The sequence below is a fragment of the Acomys minous genome (assembly GCF_964271855.1).
Source record: "Acomys minous genome assembly, chromosome: 1".
Classification (NCBI taxonomy): domain Eukaryota; kingdom Metazoa; phylum Chordata; class Mammalia; order Rodentia; family Muridae; genus Acomys; species Acomys minous.
In genome coordinates, this window is record NC_140483.1 from 87,795,613 (window position 1) to 87,812,266 (window position 16,654).

The following is a 16,654-nucleotide window of genomic DNA, read 5'->3' on the forward strand; positions in this document are numbered from 1 at the left end:
AGTGACTCGGAAGTAGAGATTGCATATTCACTGTGAATGCCCTGCATTGCGCTTACTTGAATACTAAACTGGTGAATATTTCCCATGAATAGGTTTTCCAGCAAAAAGACTATTACATCATACAATAGATTGACTGAACTTCATGAATAATGTCCATACCAATGAAGTTCGTGTTTGTTAAACATTTATCTTGTAGGCCTGTGTTGGTTGCTATAGTTTTCTTGCCTCAATTGCCTTTTTAAAAGAATTCATTCCAAGGCCATTTTAAGGTCTTTGACAGCGTTGTTTGTGATGATAACGTTTACATCTGTTCCGGTGCATTTTGAGTTCTCGGGAGGAAAGGTGCTGTAGAATCTGTTTGAAATGTACTTCAATGGCCACTAGGTGGACCCAAAGAAACGGATTTCTATGAAGAATCTCTTGAACCATCCCTGGATCATGCAAGATTACAACTGTCCTGTTGAGTGGCAAAGCACGACTCCCGTAAGTACAATGAAACCCAGTAGTTTGTTTTCGTGAGTTTGTGTGACTGCAGGACCTGCAATGACGAACTCTAAACGTGAAAGCAAAGCTATTTTGCATACTTAGCTGGAATGGTGGTGGAAGACTTAAGACCCAGTCAGTCCTGTCAGTCTCTGGCCCAGTCAGTGGTTGGTCAGCCTGCACTGCACATGACAATCACCTGGACCTTAAGACGCAGGGCCTGGCTGGGAATAGTGACACGTGTCTTCAACTGCAGCACTTACCACCAGCAAGTCCTTTTTATTCCCAGGCGCCCAGGTGTTTTCCATGTGCGGTCAGGATTGTGAGCAGTGCTCTGGATGTTTGATTGTTTCTTTGTTTTTCTGAGACAGGGTTTCTCTGTGTTGCCCTGACTGTCCTGGACTCACTCTGTACGCCAGGCTGGGCTTGAGCTCAGAGATCTGCCTGCCTCTGCCTCCCCAATGCTGGGATTACAGGTGAGTGCCACCAAGGCCTGCTTGCTTAGAGTCTTAAAGGAGTTATTTAACTCTGCTTAACCCATCGTTCATCTGTAGAATATGTTCAACCAGTTCTGCTTCCCAGAGTAGAAATGAGATTACATTTGGTTTCAGACATTTGAGTCTGAGGAACTCTTTTGTTCCCTTAATATTTATTTATTAGCTCATTAAAAAGTAACACTAAGAGTTGAATGTAGTAAACATGCCTTTAATCCCAGCACTTGAGAAGCTGAGTCAGAAAGATTGCAAGTTTGAGGACAGCCTGGCCTATATACTGAGACTATCTCAAAAAGAAAAAAAAAAGGCAATAAATAAATCTGTTACCCATCCTGAATAAATATTTTTGTGAAGAAAAAACATTTAAGAATAAATTTGACAAAGGAGTGGCATGTTGATGTCTTTACAAGCTTCTGTGAGATCTGGCATGATAGCAGACACCTGTACAGTCTCCTCTTCCTGCATTTAGAAAATGTGCCCTTGGGGCTGGAGAGACAGCTTGGTTGTTAAGATGACTGTCTGCTCTTACAAAGGACCCAGGTTCAATTCCCAGCACCCATATGGCAGCTCCTAACTGTCTGTAACTCCTGTTCCAGGGAATCTGACACCCTTACACAGACATACATCCAGGCAAAACACCAATGTACATAAATACAAATGAATAAATAAATAAATAGTTTTTAAAAAAGAAAGAAAATGCAGCCTCACCTATATGTAGAGAGGGAAAGGGAGGACTGTTTTAATAGCCTTTTCAGAGAGTTAGAGTTTGGTTGTTTCTTTTATTTTTGTTTTGTTTTGTTTTTTGAGACAGGGTTTCTCTTGTAGTCCTGGCTGTCCTAGACTCACTTTGTAGGCCAGGCTGGCCTCGAACTCACAGAGATCCGCCTGTCTCTGCCTCCCAGAGTGCTGGGATCACAGGCGCATGCGACTGCACCAAGCTTAGTTTGGTAGTTTCTTAAGGATTAGGTGGAGGTGGAGTATGAAGTCCTATCAGTGATCACTTTGGATTCTCCCATAAAACTCACTAGGCTGTCCATGGCTCTGCTCTCCATGTACCGTTCTGTATTGGCTGTTTGGAAAATACTTGTGCCCTGAGTTGTGCAGGTTTTCCAGTGCTGCTACATTTTCTGACACAGTGTTAAAAAGAACTGAATTCCTGTGGGTTCCTTTCTCCAGGAGGCTGGGCTGAGAATCTGGCCACAGAGTTTCCTTCAGCCTTCTGGAGGCTAGCTGAAGAAGGCTCTGTCCTGAGAACCAGTCACGAAGAAGGCCTTCTGGGCAGGGAGGGAGCACTGAGCCTGGTTGAGACAATAGAAATCTGTGTTCCTTCCAGGGGAGGAAGGGGCCTCTGGCTTGTGAAAGGCCAGACCACACTTGATTAAAATAAAGACAGTCAGGAGTCAGAGAACTAGATTTTAATTCACTAAGCTTAGTGATAAAAGAAAGACAAGGACAGAGAGCTATGGGGTGGGGGGTGGGGTGTGTGCGGGCGCAGGGGTGGGAGTGGGAGGTAGGGGTGGGGTGGGGGTAAATGGGGAGTGTGCTCCCAAACCTTCCAGCTTCTGGATTTTTTAACTAAGCTACTTAAATAGCAGCAGGGCACCTTTGATATGTTTTTATTCAAAGAGCCGGCTTTTCACACCTTTTATGCAAGTTAGGGTCTGCAAGGAGCTATCTTTTTTTTTTTTTTTAAACACATTTGAGTCTGGTGGGTTGTTACCAGTAGGGGTGTCCACTCCCATATGTCGACAGGAAGCTTACCAGGAGGGAGCATCTCCTCCGCCTGCAGACAAGGGCCCACAAATTCTCTGAGGTCACTACTGAGCTCATCAGTGTTGGAATGCTGTCAAGCTTGGATGGCAGGTGCATGCTCTCTAAAATTCTTTATTTTTGCTTGAAAGAAAAAAAATTGCCTTGTTGGCAACAAATACCATAAGTAACTTTACTTTGTTCAGCTTTGAAAAGATATTTCTCAACTATCCAAATCTGAATAACCTGTAAGAAGTGCTATTCTATGACTGAAATGGCCGTCGAGGCTGCACCCCAGTCACATAGGCTCTTGGCTGCAGACAACAATGGCTTTGTCCTGACACTTCCATCTGATGCTAAAACCACACATATTCAATGTTGGCATGCAATAGAACAATTCTTTTCTTTGCTTCATCAATGACTTAATTGAAACTGACCTATTTGGGGGAATTGTGAGTACATGACAAAACACACTGTCTTGGAACAGTTTGATTTCTGCTGAAGCACCAGTTTCACTCACTGTTTTTCTGCTATCAGTTCAAATGTCAGCACTGTGAAAATGTGAGAAACAGCAGTATTATAAAAATAGTGGTAGTCCTCCAGGTCCTCAGGAGACTGCAGATCACACTTATAAAACTGGCCTAATATACCCGACATTCTCCTCAGCCCTCTGCATTCTCACAGGGACATGTAATGCACACACATGTGTAAATACCACATATGCACTGTACACACACACACATGTACTTGCACACATGCAGCCTCACCACATGCTGTTAGAAGAGGGAGGGGTGTCTATGTGAGATTCTAGATGGCCTGAGTTCAGCAGTGACATTATTAGCTAGATGGCCTGGGCTCATCGGTGATATTAGTAATTAAAGAAATACAAGATTCCAGGAGGCTCGGACCTAGCGTTTGCCAGCTGAGCAAACAAGGTTAATTGCAGGCTGATAACAGGAACAAACTGAGGAGACTGAGTTAAAGATTCTCCACTAGCCGCTTGTGTTTAAATTTCCACTTCCTCAGGAATGTGCCTACCCTCCCAGTTAAAAAAGTCCCCAACTATTGTTAGCTCACTCAGAAAACCACGCCCTTTTTCGTGCCTGCACCCTTTTCTCCTGACCGCGCCATTACTTAGCCAATCATTTTAAAGGTCAACTAACCAACCATGTTTGTACTAAGTTCTGCTTCTGTAAGGTATTTAAACCCTCCGCCATTATAGAACGGAGTCTCCCATCTCTACGGAGTTTGGTGGACCCCGGCATGTAGGCTAGTAAACTCCTTTGCTTTTGCATCAACTTTGGAGTCTATCTCTCAAATGGGCTTCTAGGGATAAACTTAGACGACCTAAGTTTAACATGTATAACCTTGTATGTAATTGAGACTGCTCTCCACCTCATAGGCAGTAGTGTATGGCATGCACATGGATGGGATAGCTTGGAGGCATGTCTTAGACATGTCACATGTAGACAAACGGGGCAGTTGCTTTCTGGAATAACCACATCAGTGAATACAGTTACTCTTCCCAGGACTTAGCTAGTCTTAGAAAAGTAGATTTTTGCTTCCAGCCTCTACTCTTGTCCCCACTGTTAGGGCTATATAGGCCAAACTAGCCTCTCTCCCCCATTCTCCTCTGATGGTTCACTCTTCTTGTATCTCTTACCAGTATTCTCCTCTGCCCTCCATGATTCAGTAGATGTCTGTGGAGTAAATACAGGTTAATCTAGCGGTTACCTATGCTGAGAGCCCAAGAACCGTGCGAGCATCTGAGCAGTTCAGCAGAAGGAAGAGGGAAACTGATGTGCCCCTTGTAAGGTGGAAATTACGGGGTGCAAATGCCTGTGTTCAGCCATTGGGGGTCATCATTTCTCCATATGTGGAAAGCGTTGCATGTCTGTTGAGCCATGATTCTAATAGGATAGAGTATACTATATTGTTCATGTTAGAGTAGGCACCAAAATGAAGCATGTTTCTCATTGTTTGTTTTTGAGACAGTATCATGTAGCCCAGGCTGGCCTCAGACTTTCCGTGTAGTCAAAGCTGGTGCGGAACGTCACATCCTTCTAACGAACCTAAGAGCAGTCTCCAATTTAAAGGAACACCAGAGGTTTTGTGTGTTTGTTTTCTGCTCTTTGTTTTTTAATTTGGGGCATAGTATCAAGTAAAACATACTTTTGAGAGTTCCCAGGGCATATGGTTTTATTTACATCACAGTGTAATTGCTACTCAGCTGTGGTGGCACACAACTGTAATCTGAGCTCCTTGGGAGGCTGGGCAGGAGGATGACAAATTTGAGGCTGATCTTAGAAACGTAGTGAGACTGTGTCTTGGTAAAGAAAGGAAAACAAGTAATTGCCAATATGTATGTAGTGGCGCAGACTTGTAATCCTAGAACTTGGGAAACCTAAGCAAGAGGACTGCCATGAATCGAGGCCAGCCTGGGCTACCTAGTGAGCTCTAGAGCAGCCATGGCTACAGTGGAGACATTGTGTTTGTTTGTTTTTTGAGACAAGGTCTCTCTGTGCAGCCTTGGCTGTCCTGGACTCGCTTCGTAGACCAGGCTGGCCTCGAACTCACAGAGATCCACCTGCCTTTGCCTCCTGAGTGCTGGGATTAAAGGGGTGCGCCACTACCGCCTGGTGAAACACTATCTTAAAAAACAAATACATTATTGCTCGCTGGTTAAGAGCCCATATTTTCTGTTTTTGCAGAGGACCCAAGTTTACATCCCAGTACCCATGGCAGGTGATAGCTCACAGCCGTCTATAATTGCTGGTGGGGGTGGGAGTCAGTGTGGGGAGAGCTGATACTTCTGGCCTACAGGCACCTACACACACACACACACACACACACACACACACACACACACACACACACAGAGGGGGGGCAGAGAAATGATAATTTTTTTTTAAATGCTTGTATTTGTTGAATGCTATACAAGCTATTAAGATTCGAGCTGTATTTATTGCTATGGAATGATGGGTGGGACTCTTTGGGTAGTACTTTAGGTCAAGCATTGTTCTGTGGCCTTCGTTAGCTCAGTCAGTCTTTGGACTAGCTCTCTGGAGCAGGGCTATTATTGCCCTATTTTGCACATTCGAGCGGCTAGTATGCATAGAGCAGAGAACCAGAGTCAAGACTGCAGCATGGGAGGGAAGCTCAGGGCCTGTGCCCTGCCGGTCTGCTACATTGCTTGTCTGCCGCCAGCAGGGAAGGGGTCACAGATAGGTATCCTCGTGGTGCGGTAGAACAGTCTGGGCCAGGAACCGGAAACGCCAGTCTTGGGGGCAGATAACTGACTCTTGTCACTCTTGATTTCATCATTCCTAATCTGGGCATTTTCATGTCCTGTCGGCCTAGAGTACTGTACCTTTACCCGTCAGCTTACTCTTCTGTTCTCTCTCTGCACAGACCTACTATGGGGCTCAGTGAGTTGTAAACAGAAGACGCATAAGCGTTGTTGTCGCTTTTTCAAGCACTTGCTTTTTTCTTTCAGTAGTGTGTTATCAAGAATGAACTATAAAAATTATTCTGATTTACTTGGATATTTAAGGCATAGATGCTGTAATAATTCTACGCATGATCTCCTCATGCTATTTTCATGCACAGGTCTAGTACCCAAGTATTGTATCAAATAGAAGTTATATTCAGTTCCATTTTCTGCCCTAGTGAACAGGAAATGTAACAGGCACGGATAATCCAAAATAATTGGCTACTTTTGGACATGCATTTTTGTCCTTAGCCTAACTTGAGTATGCATAGCTGAGAATTCAGAGCATCGTCAGACTGTCGCCCCTTTGGAGACTTCCTGTTTCCTGTTTAGGGGATAGCTTGGGTCTGGAAGGAACTCAGTATTTCTCTCTGCTTCCTTGAGAAGTGGTATCAATAAGAAGATGCCAGACAGGATGTTGAAGTGTTTGGGGCTTTTGAGGTTGAGGTCATCCTAAATGAGGAATCTGTACTCTGAGAGAAAAATTAGGGGGAAAAAAGTGTTAGCATTTTGGAATTCTGCACTACCACCAGTATAAACCTGCATGGTCTGTACTGTTTTGTTTTTTGTTTTTTGTTTTTGGTAACCCTTGAGCTTGTGCTTGTCCCAGCTGACAATGCACGTTTGTCTCAATCTCTTCAGTCTGTTCAGGAACGGAATGCCATAAGTTGGCTGGCTGGGAAGTTCAGCACCAAGGCCTGTGTGTGTCTGGTGAGGCCTTGCTTTTCTATTTGTAGTTGGTTTCTTTACATTGTGTCATCCTCCCATAGTGGAAGGAGCGAAGGGTACTTTTGGGGCCTCTTTCTCTTCCTGAGAACACATCCTTTTCATCTCACTTTCCAAAGTCCCCACCTCCTAACACCTCCAAACACTCACATTGGTCTTTAGGATCAGCGTCCAGTCTAAGGAGCACAGACATCGGAGCAGAGAAAAGTCATTGTCTTTTCTGTCTCTCTGCATTTGTGAAGATGGGATAAGCTTCTCGTGAGCTCACTGTTACTCGTGTGTAGTGCATGGGGGTGGGCCGTGATCCTGCTCTGCTGTGTGCTAGGCAGACTTCTCTTTCATGCTGTGTCTGCGTCCAAGTGGCTCATTTAGAGGGGAAAAGTGGCCTGTAACAAGAATATTGAATTCCTGAAAGGTTATCAAGTTAATGAGGAAATAGACTTGTGTATATTAGTAAGCCATCGTTAACTGTTTTCTGCGGGCCTTGTCTGTGTAGATGCTGTTCTTGAGTATTCCCATGTATTACATCTATGGCAAAGCATGTCCATTGCTCTTCTACAGATGATAAAACAGGCTCAGACAGATGTAGTGGCATACTCCAGGTCGCATGGTTATAAAGTGACGTCACAATTAAAACCAAGATATGTCTAATCTGAAAGCCTCTTAGCTGTCAGGCTGTGCTGACTCGGTAGCTAGAGATCCCATGGAGACAAGCTTAGGTGACATCGAGAGGCCAGGCACCTCAGCTGTCCCACCTCGCTGCGGAGGAGCGCTTGAAGCAGAAAATAGAACATTGCTTCCTGGAGCTGTTGTGAACAGAGTGTCTTACTGTGGAAACCATGTTCCTTGTGAGTCTCTTCACAGTCCATCCTCTCAGTGTTTTCCAGCCCAGACAAGGCCGTCTTGTCAGTTTGTTCTTAGTGACTTGGTAATTGCTGCTCTTATGCAAATTGGAACTTAAATAGAGTTTCACTGTGTTTACTTTGGATGGTGGCTGTACTGCATTTGTCACACACTGTCACATGGCCTCCTGAGATTCTACAGATCTAAACCTGACCAAAAGTGCATCACTGTACAAGTCAGAGTCATCCTTTGGTCACTTGTGTCAGCGCACATTTCTAACATGGCTGCTCTTTGATGAAATTGATGGGCAGGGGCAGGCCTTTCAGTAGGTGTGTGTGTGTGTGTGTGTGTGTGTGTGTGTGTGTTCCTTCTGCCGCACAGAAGCACTGTAATAGTCAGGTGATGGCATATGAAAGCCAGGAAAGAACTCATCTTACAATGGTAGTCGACTCTCATTGCTTGTGAACAAATGAGGAGGACTGGTGGGCTGAGTGTTGCTCAGCTGTAGAGCACCTGTGTAGTGGGAGATGCTGGGTTCCAGGCTGAGCACTGCAAAAAGAAAACAAATAACAGGAGCATTGATTTGTACCCACAAGTTTGACAACATTGTTTCCACATATTGCAGTTGGATTTTTTTTTTGAGACTGTAGTGCTAATTTTAAGTTTCAAAAGAACATATTTTTAAACTTAACAGTTTATGAAATTGTGTTTTGTAGTTGACTCACCTTGACGATGACTGCGTAACAGAGCTTTCTGTACATCACCGAAACAACAGGCAAACAATGGAGGATTTAATTTCATTGGTAAGAAATGCAGCATGAACTTAAAATAGATGGCCTGCTTCATTGTCCTTCAGTGTTGTTAGTACATTGACAGTGATAAAGCATTTTTAAGACCATGGGGCCATCATGAATGTAAGTGTACACTGACTTCATATTCATGCAGGAAACAGTAGTGAGAATCTGTCTTTAAAAATCACAGATTTTATAAGAAAGTGCTTTCATTTTAATCACAGGTGTAGGGATATGAACTGCTTTGACTGTCCACAGCAGCTGACTGTGATTTGCCTCATGCTCTAGCAGAGGTGTGGTATTGCCAGCTGCAGATAGTTTCTGCAATTGTGTGATGTTTGGAATTCTGGGAGTTTTTCAGAGCGTATATAAATGCTAGAGCCCTGATAGGTGGGAGGTTTGTTAGTAGCTGTGATCAAAGAAGAAACAAAAGGAAATAATTAGATTCATTTCCCTAATTCCTCTCTCTATCCCTGTTTTTTCCTGTCTAGTGTTAGGGTTGAAACCTGGGGTTGGGGGATAAAGGGTGAGAGAAAGAACCCACAGAGTAGCATGACCCAGCTACATGATACAATTCTTTCCTGGTGTCTTCTGGGTGTTTTCTGACTACCTTCTCAGCATTTATTCATTTGCTTATGCTGTGTGTGTGTGTGTGTGTGTGTGCGCGCGCGCTGGTGAGCACATGCTACAGTAAGTGTGTAGAGCTCAGGGCACAGCTTGGTGGGAGTTGGTTCTTTCTTTCAACCACTGGATTTTAAGGATTGAACTCAGGTTGTCAGGCTTGATGACAAGTGCCTTTACCACCCAGTGCTCTCACTAGGCCTGGACGTCCTCTTTCAACACGAGCACCGCCACCTTGGACATAGATTAGAGGACACATAGTTGAGCATCAGAGCAAACTAATCCACACAAAATTAGTAATTCTGATTTTCACCATTTTAAAGTTCTCTGACATAGACATCTGGTTCAGTTGTAAACATGAAGAGGACAGCATACTTACACATACATACTTACACATACTTTCATATCCTTACACATACTTTCAAGTTCTGGGCATATAGCCAGTGGTAGAGTACTTGTCTAGTGTGTTTGAAACTCCAGGTTTCATCTCTACCACCAGAACAAAATAAGAACAAAAAGTTTTGTTTTCAAGCAGGGACTTGCATGTAGCCCAGGTAGTAGGTCTCCAATAACATGCCCCACACCTTCTCTGTTTCTGTCTTCTCTGTCTCTTTGTCTGTCTGTCTGTCTGTCTGTCTCTCTCTCTCTCTCTCTCCCCCCCCCCCCCACATACTTGTCATAGATACCTTGGGTACCACTTGCCCTACATCTTATACATCTTTTATTTTATGGTGTTTTATGGGGATGCAGCCCAGCACATGCTGGGCGAGTGCTCTTATCATTGAGCTACTACTGCCTTGGCCCTACGCCTCACACTTAAACAGGTAACAACTGACGTGGCAGGGTCCTGAACACCTGGTTGGCTATCTTGTGGTTTCTATTCTGACTGGTTGTATCAGGATAACAGTAAATTATTTAGAACATTACTTCTATATAGTTGTGACTACTACTTATAAACTCATAATGGTACAAATTTGATTTAGTTAAAAACAATGATAAAATTACTAGAGGAGGAGATGGGAAGATGTATGTACGAAAGGTGTTCGTAGAGCAAAATTCTTTTCGTGCTAAGAGTTTTATGGAGACTACTTGAAGATAAAACAGAACAACAAAGGAAATTAACCTAGAAATATGCAATTGATAACAAAACAGCATTCACGGTGTTAGAAGTTTTAGGCGAGGAGGCATGATATGGAGGGATGGTAAATATTGTGTCTCTGCAAAGCTGCTGACTTAAGTTCTGAATGCCCATTGCATTGAAAAATAAGTTTAAATAGTATTTCCTCACACGTGCGAGTATCTTACCTGGCTAATTCCTTTTCCTTCAGTGGCAGTATGATGACCTCACAGCTACCTACCTTTTGCTTCTAGCCAAGAAGGCTAGAGGGAAGCCAGTTCGTCTTCAGCTTCCCTCCTTCTCCTGTGGAACCGCCAGCACCACTCCAAAGGCAAGTTCTAGAAGCCCTTGGGTGGACACCTGTTCACCTTGCCTGCAGACTTGTTCACTGGTATCAGCGAGCCAGACACAAGAAAACCTTTTTATTTTGTTGTTTGAAGACAGGGTTTCTCTTTGTGTAACCCTGGCAGTCCTGGAACTCTCTCTGTAGACCAAGCTGAGCTCACAGAGATTGACCTGCCTCTGCCTCCTGAGGGCTGGGAGTAAAGGTGTGCGCCACCATGCCCAGTTATTGATCTTTTTTTTTTTTTTTTTAAAGATTTATTTATTTATTTTATGTGTATGTGTGCTTTGTCTGCATGTATGAGTGTGTACCATTGTGCGTGCCTGGTGCTGGAAGAGGCCAGAAGAGGGGGTCAGATCCACTGGAACTGGAGTGGCAGACAGCTGTCAACGACGTTGTGGGAGCTGAGAATCAAACCCAGGTCCTCTGCAAGAGCAGCCAGTGTGTTTAGCCACTGAGCTATCTCTTTTGCCCCAGATAGACTTAATTCTTTAAAGTGTCTTTCCTGTCATTGCTTCAATGTGCTTGACACGGCTTTTAAAGGAAGTCAGGCCCAAGAATACATGGTACATTACATTTCATATGACATGAATATTTTTGTTTGTTTGTTTGTGTTTTGGTGTTTTGAGACAGGGTTTCTCTGTGTTTCCTGGCTGTCCTAGACGTAGGCCAGGCTGGCCTGGAACTCACGGAGATCCACCTGCTTCTGTCTTCCCAAGTGCTGGATTACAGGAGTGTGCCACCACACCTGGCTGACGTGAAGTATTTTAATATGAACACTTTCATGCTTATGTTACTGTTGGGATTTAGGTTTCTACAGTTGCTATAGCTTGTGCAATGTAAATTCTTCCCATGAGAATTAGTTTTAAGCAAGTTGTGATTCTCTTTATGTGTTTTCTCGTGGTGAATGTTTATAGTGATGGAGTTTAAGATTATGTATTGCAAGCAACATGTCATTCCTCCTAGATGCTCACATTTGTTTTTAATTTGATTCTATCTTTATAGTTGAAATTTATTTTGTATTATTTGTGTGTGTGTGTGTGTGTCCATCTATGCACACACAGGTGTCTATACCACAGAATGCACATGGTCAGAAACTAGCTTTTGAAAATTGATTGTCTCTGGGGACTGATTTCAGGTCCTCAGACAAGCACCTTTACCCAGTAAGCCATTTCTCTGATGCCCCCCATTTTCCTCATTGCTTAAAATCTAACTGTTTGTTCTTGGGAGGCTGAAGCAGAAGAATGACTGTTCTGAAGCCAGTGTAGGCTACGTATATGAATTCAGGCAAGCGGGTGTCTACAAAGTGAGACCCTATGTGCAAAGCTGTCTGAGTACTTTGTTAGGTGGCTGTGGGCTTTGTAATCTTCCCCCAGCGTCATTTGGGTTACAGTTTAATGGCTCCAGAATTAGGAAAACAGGCCGTGGGTGGCCTTTACTGCTCAGTGCTGAGGCCCTGGGGTTGGTCCCTAGTATCACAGAGAACAAAAGGGAAAAAGGCATAGAAAGGAAACAGCATCTTAACTATCCTTAGCCACAGCTGACCTTTGTAGATTTACTATAACCCAGATGGCCCTGTATTAGGCCTTGAAAAAAAAAAGTCTCAGAACTGTTTTTAAGTAAGTTAACGCCACCGTTTTCACGGCCTCTGGTTGAATCATCTACTCCAGCTTTATTTAACTCCTCCTTTAGAGCTCGCTTTTTATTGCCTGTCAGTCATGAGCTCTGAGTCTAAGTGGATGCTAGGGTCCTAGCTCTCGCCTTTCCTCCTTGTTGATCTTTTGACCAAACTCATGACTGAGAGTATCAGGCAGTTTTCTACTGTGTGAAGTCTGTGACGTGAGGTGGCCTCAGCCCCAGGCTGCTACTCTACCCAGGTTCGCAAGCTTTGCCAGGCTAGTGAATGCCCATGCCCTTTTGCCTGTGTGTTCTCACCTCTCTTGCTGTTTTGGTCAAATTCTTTCAACTTTTTTTGTTTCTTTCTTTTGTTTTGTTTTTGTTTTTCCAGACAGGGTTTCTCTGTGTAGTCCTGGCTATCCTGGACTCACTTTGTAGACCAGGCTAGCCTTGAACTCACAGCGATCCACCTGCTCCGCCTCCTGAGTGCTGGGTTAAAGGCGAGTGCCACCACGCCCAACTGCAGATATTTCAATGGCCAAAAAATAAGTAGAAGTCAAATTTTGAGTTCTTTTTTGGTGTTTATGCTAACAAGTTAATCTTGAGCAAGCTATATGTTTTCTTTGCACCTTTTCCCCATAGGATGACCTCTTTTTAAAGAGAATCAGTAATTCTGACTCAACAAACAGTCCATGGTGCTTTCAGGGGGGAATAGTAAAGTCTGAATCAGGAGTCAGTGACAGCCACACAGTCTTCAGCAGTGGTGTGTCAGGCACATGGATTTGGGGAACAGATCCATGTACTTGCTCTTGATAGTCATGCTGAGGCAAAGCTCACATGCACAGAAAGACATGGACTCTGAGTCTCAGTACACGGCGTCCACATCTGCTGTGGCATACCGTGGGACCACCACTGGGAGAGCCACACTGGACCAGCAGTTGAGTTTGAGTTTCAAAAAGTAGAAAAGGGGGAGCATAGGATGCCTCAGCGGGTAAAGGCGTTTGTCACACCTGACAATCTGAGTTTGGTAACCAGGTCCCCACACGATAGGAGTGAACCGATTCCAATAGGTTATCCTCCTACCTCTGCATTTGAGCGCACACATACACACTCACACTCAAATAACTACATGTCAAATTAGAGAAAAAATGTGTATAATATTGTTCAGTCAGGTTGGGAGGCAGAAGCAGAAGTTATCTCTGAGTTCAAGGTAAAAGCCTGACCCACAGAGCGAGTAGCAGGATAGCCAAGGGTATACCAAGAAACTTGTCCCAAAAAAGCAAAAATCACCACCACCACCACCAAGAGGAACTCAGGGATGCTTTGATTATGGTTTGTGCCTAGTGTAGTATCATCCCAGCTGCCATTAATACAACACTGAATTGTTCCCAACTTAGTCTAGACTTAGTTAGCATCAGATTTTTTTCAGCCTAGCATTCTCTCTGTACACTGAGCTCTTATTGATAGAAGTGGCAACCCTGGGCATAGGGTAGGGAGGGTAAGATTGTCTGCTCAAGTCATGTAGCTATGAGGAGACATGGCCTTGACCCATTCGCTGTAAGTCTGGGTAAAGGGATGCAGGTGTTAGACACTCAGTATTGTACCCACAGGTTCAGCCTGTAGATGGGTCTAGTGTACTCTTAAGTCTGTACAGGGAGAGGGTGAATGAACATAAGGTATTCTGGTGGTGGTGTTAGCATAGGCCCCAACTGTCCTGTTTGTGGGTGATCTTAAGTAGAACTAATTTACTCCTGGCAGAAATGATGAGCTATGTTGTATGCTTTTACAATTTACTTATTTATAGGACTGGAGAGATAAGCACTGGTTGCTTTTCCAGAGGAGTCAGATTTGATTCCCAGCCTCACAACCACCTGTAACTTCAGTTCCAGGGGACATGACACCTTCTTGGCCTCTGTAGGCGCCATGCACGCATTTGGTGCACAGACATAATACCCTCACACATAATATAAAAATAAATAAAATTTTGATTGAGATTGTGTGTGTAATATATGTGTAGGGGTAGGTCTGCATGCCATGACTGGAGTGTGGAGGTCAGAGCACGGCGTCATGGAGTCGTCAGTTCTTTCCCTTCTCCTGTGTGAGTTCTACAGGTCAAACGCAAACCGCCAGGACCGCGGGCCAAGTGCTTTCGACCCTTAGCCATTGTGCTGGCTTCTGTTATATGCTCCTCACTGTGAAGTTAAGTCCCTTCCAGCTTCCGCTTTGTTGGGACTTTATTTGTAACTTTGCAAATGCCTTGTCTAGCATTGCTCTGTAGTAGTGATAAGCTAAGTAAATTGTATTCGATATGACATCCAGCTTGTCTCTGTTTTTGCTTCCAGGGTTTCTCCCTGCGCCTGGAATATGCTGTTGTAAAATTTGAATCCTGGTGTTGGTATTGCTAACTTCTTTTGCCTTTTAAATTAATAGTCAAAGAATCTGAGCCTGGAAGATATGACCACAAGTGATGATAACCATGTGGCTGGATTAATAGACTATAAATTGTGTGAAGATAATTTATTAGCTCACCAGACACCACAGGTGGGTAGTTTTATTACTACTTAAAGCAGAATGCGCATCTTAATTATAAACACATCTAGCCTAACAGGAAATCAAGTCTGTGCTTGTAAATTTATTTAATCTTGAAGCCACTGAAGATACCAGTGAGAGATTGTTGGGATATAAATGAAGAAGAAGTCGATGATTTGAAGGTTAGGAAAGCCAGGATCCCATCTGGAGTACCTCATTGCCCCTCTCCTCTTCATCTGTCTGTCTGTCTGTCTATCTATTTTGTTTTTTTTCAAGACAGTTTCCCTGTGTAGCCTTGGCTGTCCTGGACTCACTTTGTAGACCAGGCTTTGAACTCACAGTGATCTGCCTGCCTCTGCCTCCCCAGTGCTGGGATTAAAGGCACGCACCACCACACTTGGCTAATTTTATAAAAACTACTATACTTTTCGATTCTAGAATTCTTAGGTAGTTCTTGTAAATAGTTCTATCTCTGATGATTCTGTGGTGTTGCCCTTATACTTCAGGTCTTTAGAACCTGGCTATTTGACTGTGAGTCCCAACCTCATGAGGGTGTGTAAGGGAATGTTGGAGTTGAGAGAACTTTGGCAAAAGCAAAATGATTATGAGTGTCCAGAGATCAAAGATGATGATGATTTGGCTTTTTGAGACAGGGCTTCTCTGTATAGCAGCCCTGGCTATCCTGGAACTTGCTTTGTAGACAAGGCTAGCCTCAAACTCACAGAGATCCACCTGACTCTACCTCAATCAAAGGCACTTCTGGCAACAGTCATGGCCTCCTACTGTGTGGCACCACGACATTCACAGTGCACAGCACAGCTGGGTACTCAGGACAAGGGTATAGTGAAGTCACATGATGCAATACAAGTGTGCAGGTTCAACACATGCCACCATGTTGGGTTGGAATGTGTACATGTGGACTTGTTTTTATTTGAACTCTTAAAATTCTTTGAGTATTAGATTAAAGATTAAAGGCTTTGGTTAAGGTAGATTGAAGCCTTTCTTCTATGTTATATCAAATTTATCAAATTTAAGTTTAAAATTTCTATGATTAGCCAGACACAGTGGTGCACGCCTGTAATCCCAGCACTCAGGAGGCAGAGGCAGGCAGATCTCTGTGAGTTTGAGGCCAGCCCGGTCTACAAAGCGAGTTCCAGGGCAGCCAAGGCTACAGAGAGAAACCGTGTCATGCAAAAATAAAAAAACAAAACAAAAACAAATTTCTGTGATTAACCAGTTAGTGTGTTTGAACCCTAAATCAACATGACAGCTGTTCGTTTTCGCACACATTATTGAAGGACAGTCTCTCTGTTCTTCTCTGAGGGCCAAGGCTAGGAAAACACATTTTCTTGCTGACTCCTTTGGGCACATTTCTATTTAACTCCCTTCCACCTTAGTTATGACCCTCCTGGCTTTCTGTGAGAGCTGTGACACTGCCTTCTAGGAGCACCATGTTTCCGTGGTTGTTCAGGGTTAGATTATGAGAGGCAAGAGCCTTGAGGGCAGTGGGTTCAACATTGGTTTATATTCTTGTTTTTAGTTTAGGTTTCCTTACTCTTTTGTAAGCTCAGCTATAAATTTAAAAGGATTAAAATATTTTGATGTGGAGCCTGGAAGGTGGCTCAGCAGCTAAGAGAATGGGGATTAAATGTGTACACCACTACTGCACAGCTTTAAAATGTATTTTTGATCTACTATTTCTATTAAAGTATTGTGTGGGTGGGTGGGTGGGGCTCCACAGGGGTCTTCTCTATTAGTCTCCATCTTATTTTCTGAGAGCTCAGCAGCTGGTAGAGTGTCTGGACATTGTGCTTTAGGACGTCTGCTGCGTCAGTGCCTTCCCTACCCTAG

At 43.8% G+C, this 16,654-nt stretch overlaps 1 protein-coding gene across 2 annotated transcripts in view; it reads left to right on the plus strand.

The window, feature by feature from the left end:
* MELK (maternal embryonic leucine zipper kinase) overlaps positions 1-16,654 on the plus strand; it is a 57,344-nt gene that overhangs the window by 27,413 nt on the left and 13,277 nt on the right. For both annotated transcript variants that reach the window (XM_084795403.1, XM_084795404.1), the window contains 4 exons: positions 385-483; positions 8,502-8,588; positions 10,526-10,645; positions 14,705-14,815. In XM_084795403.1, coding sequence (XP_084651529.1) covers positions 385-483; positions 8,502-8,588; positions 10,526-10,645; positions 14,705-14,815 — 417 coding nt within the window. The remainder of the gene's footprint in view (positions 1-384; positions 484-8,501; positions 8,589-10,525; positions 10,646-14,704; positions 14,816-16,654) is intronic.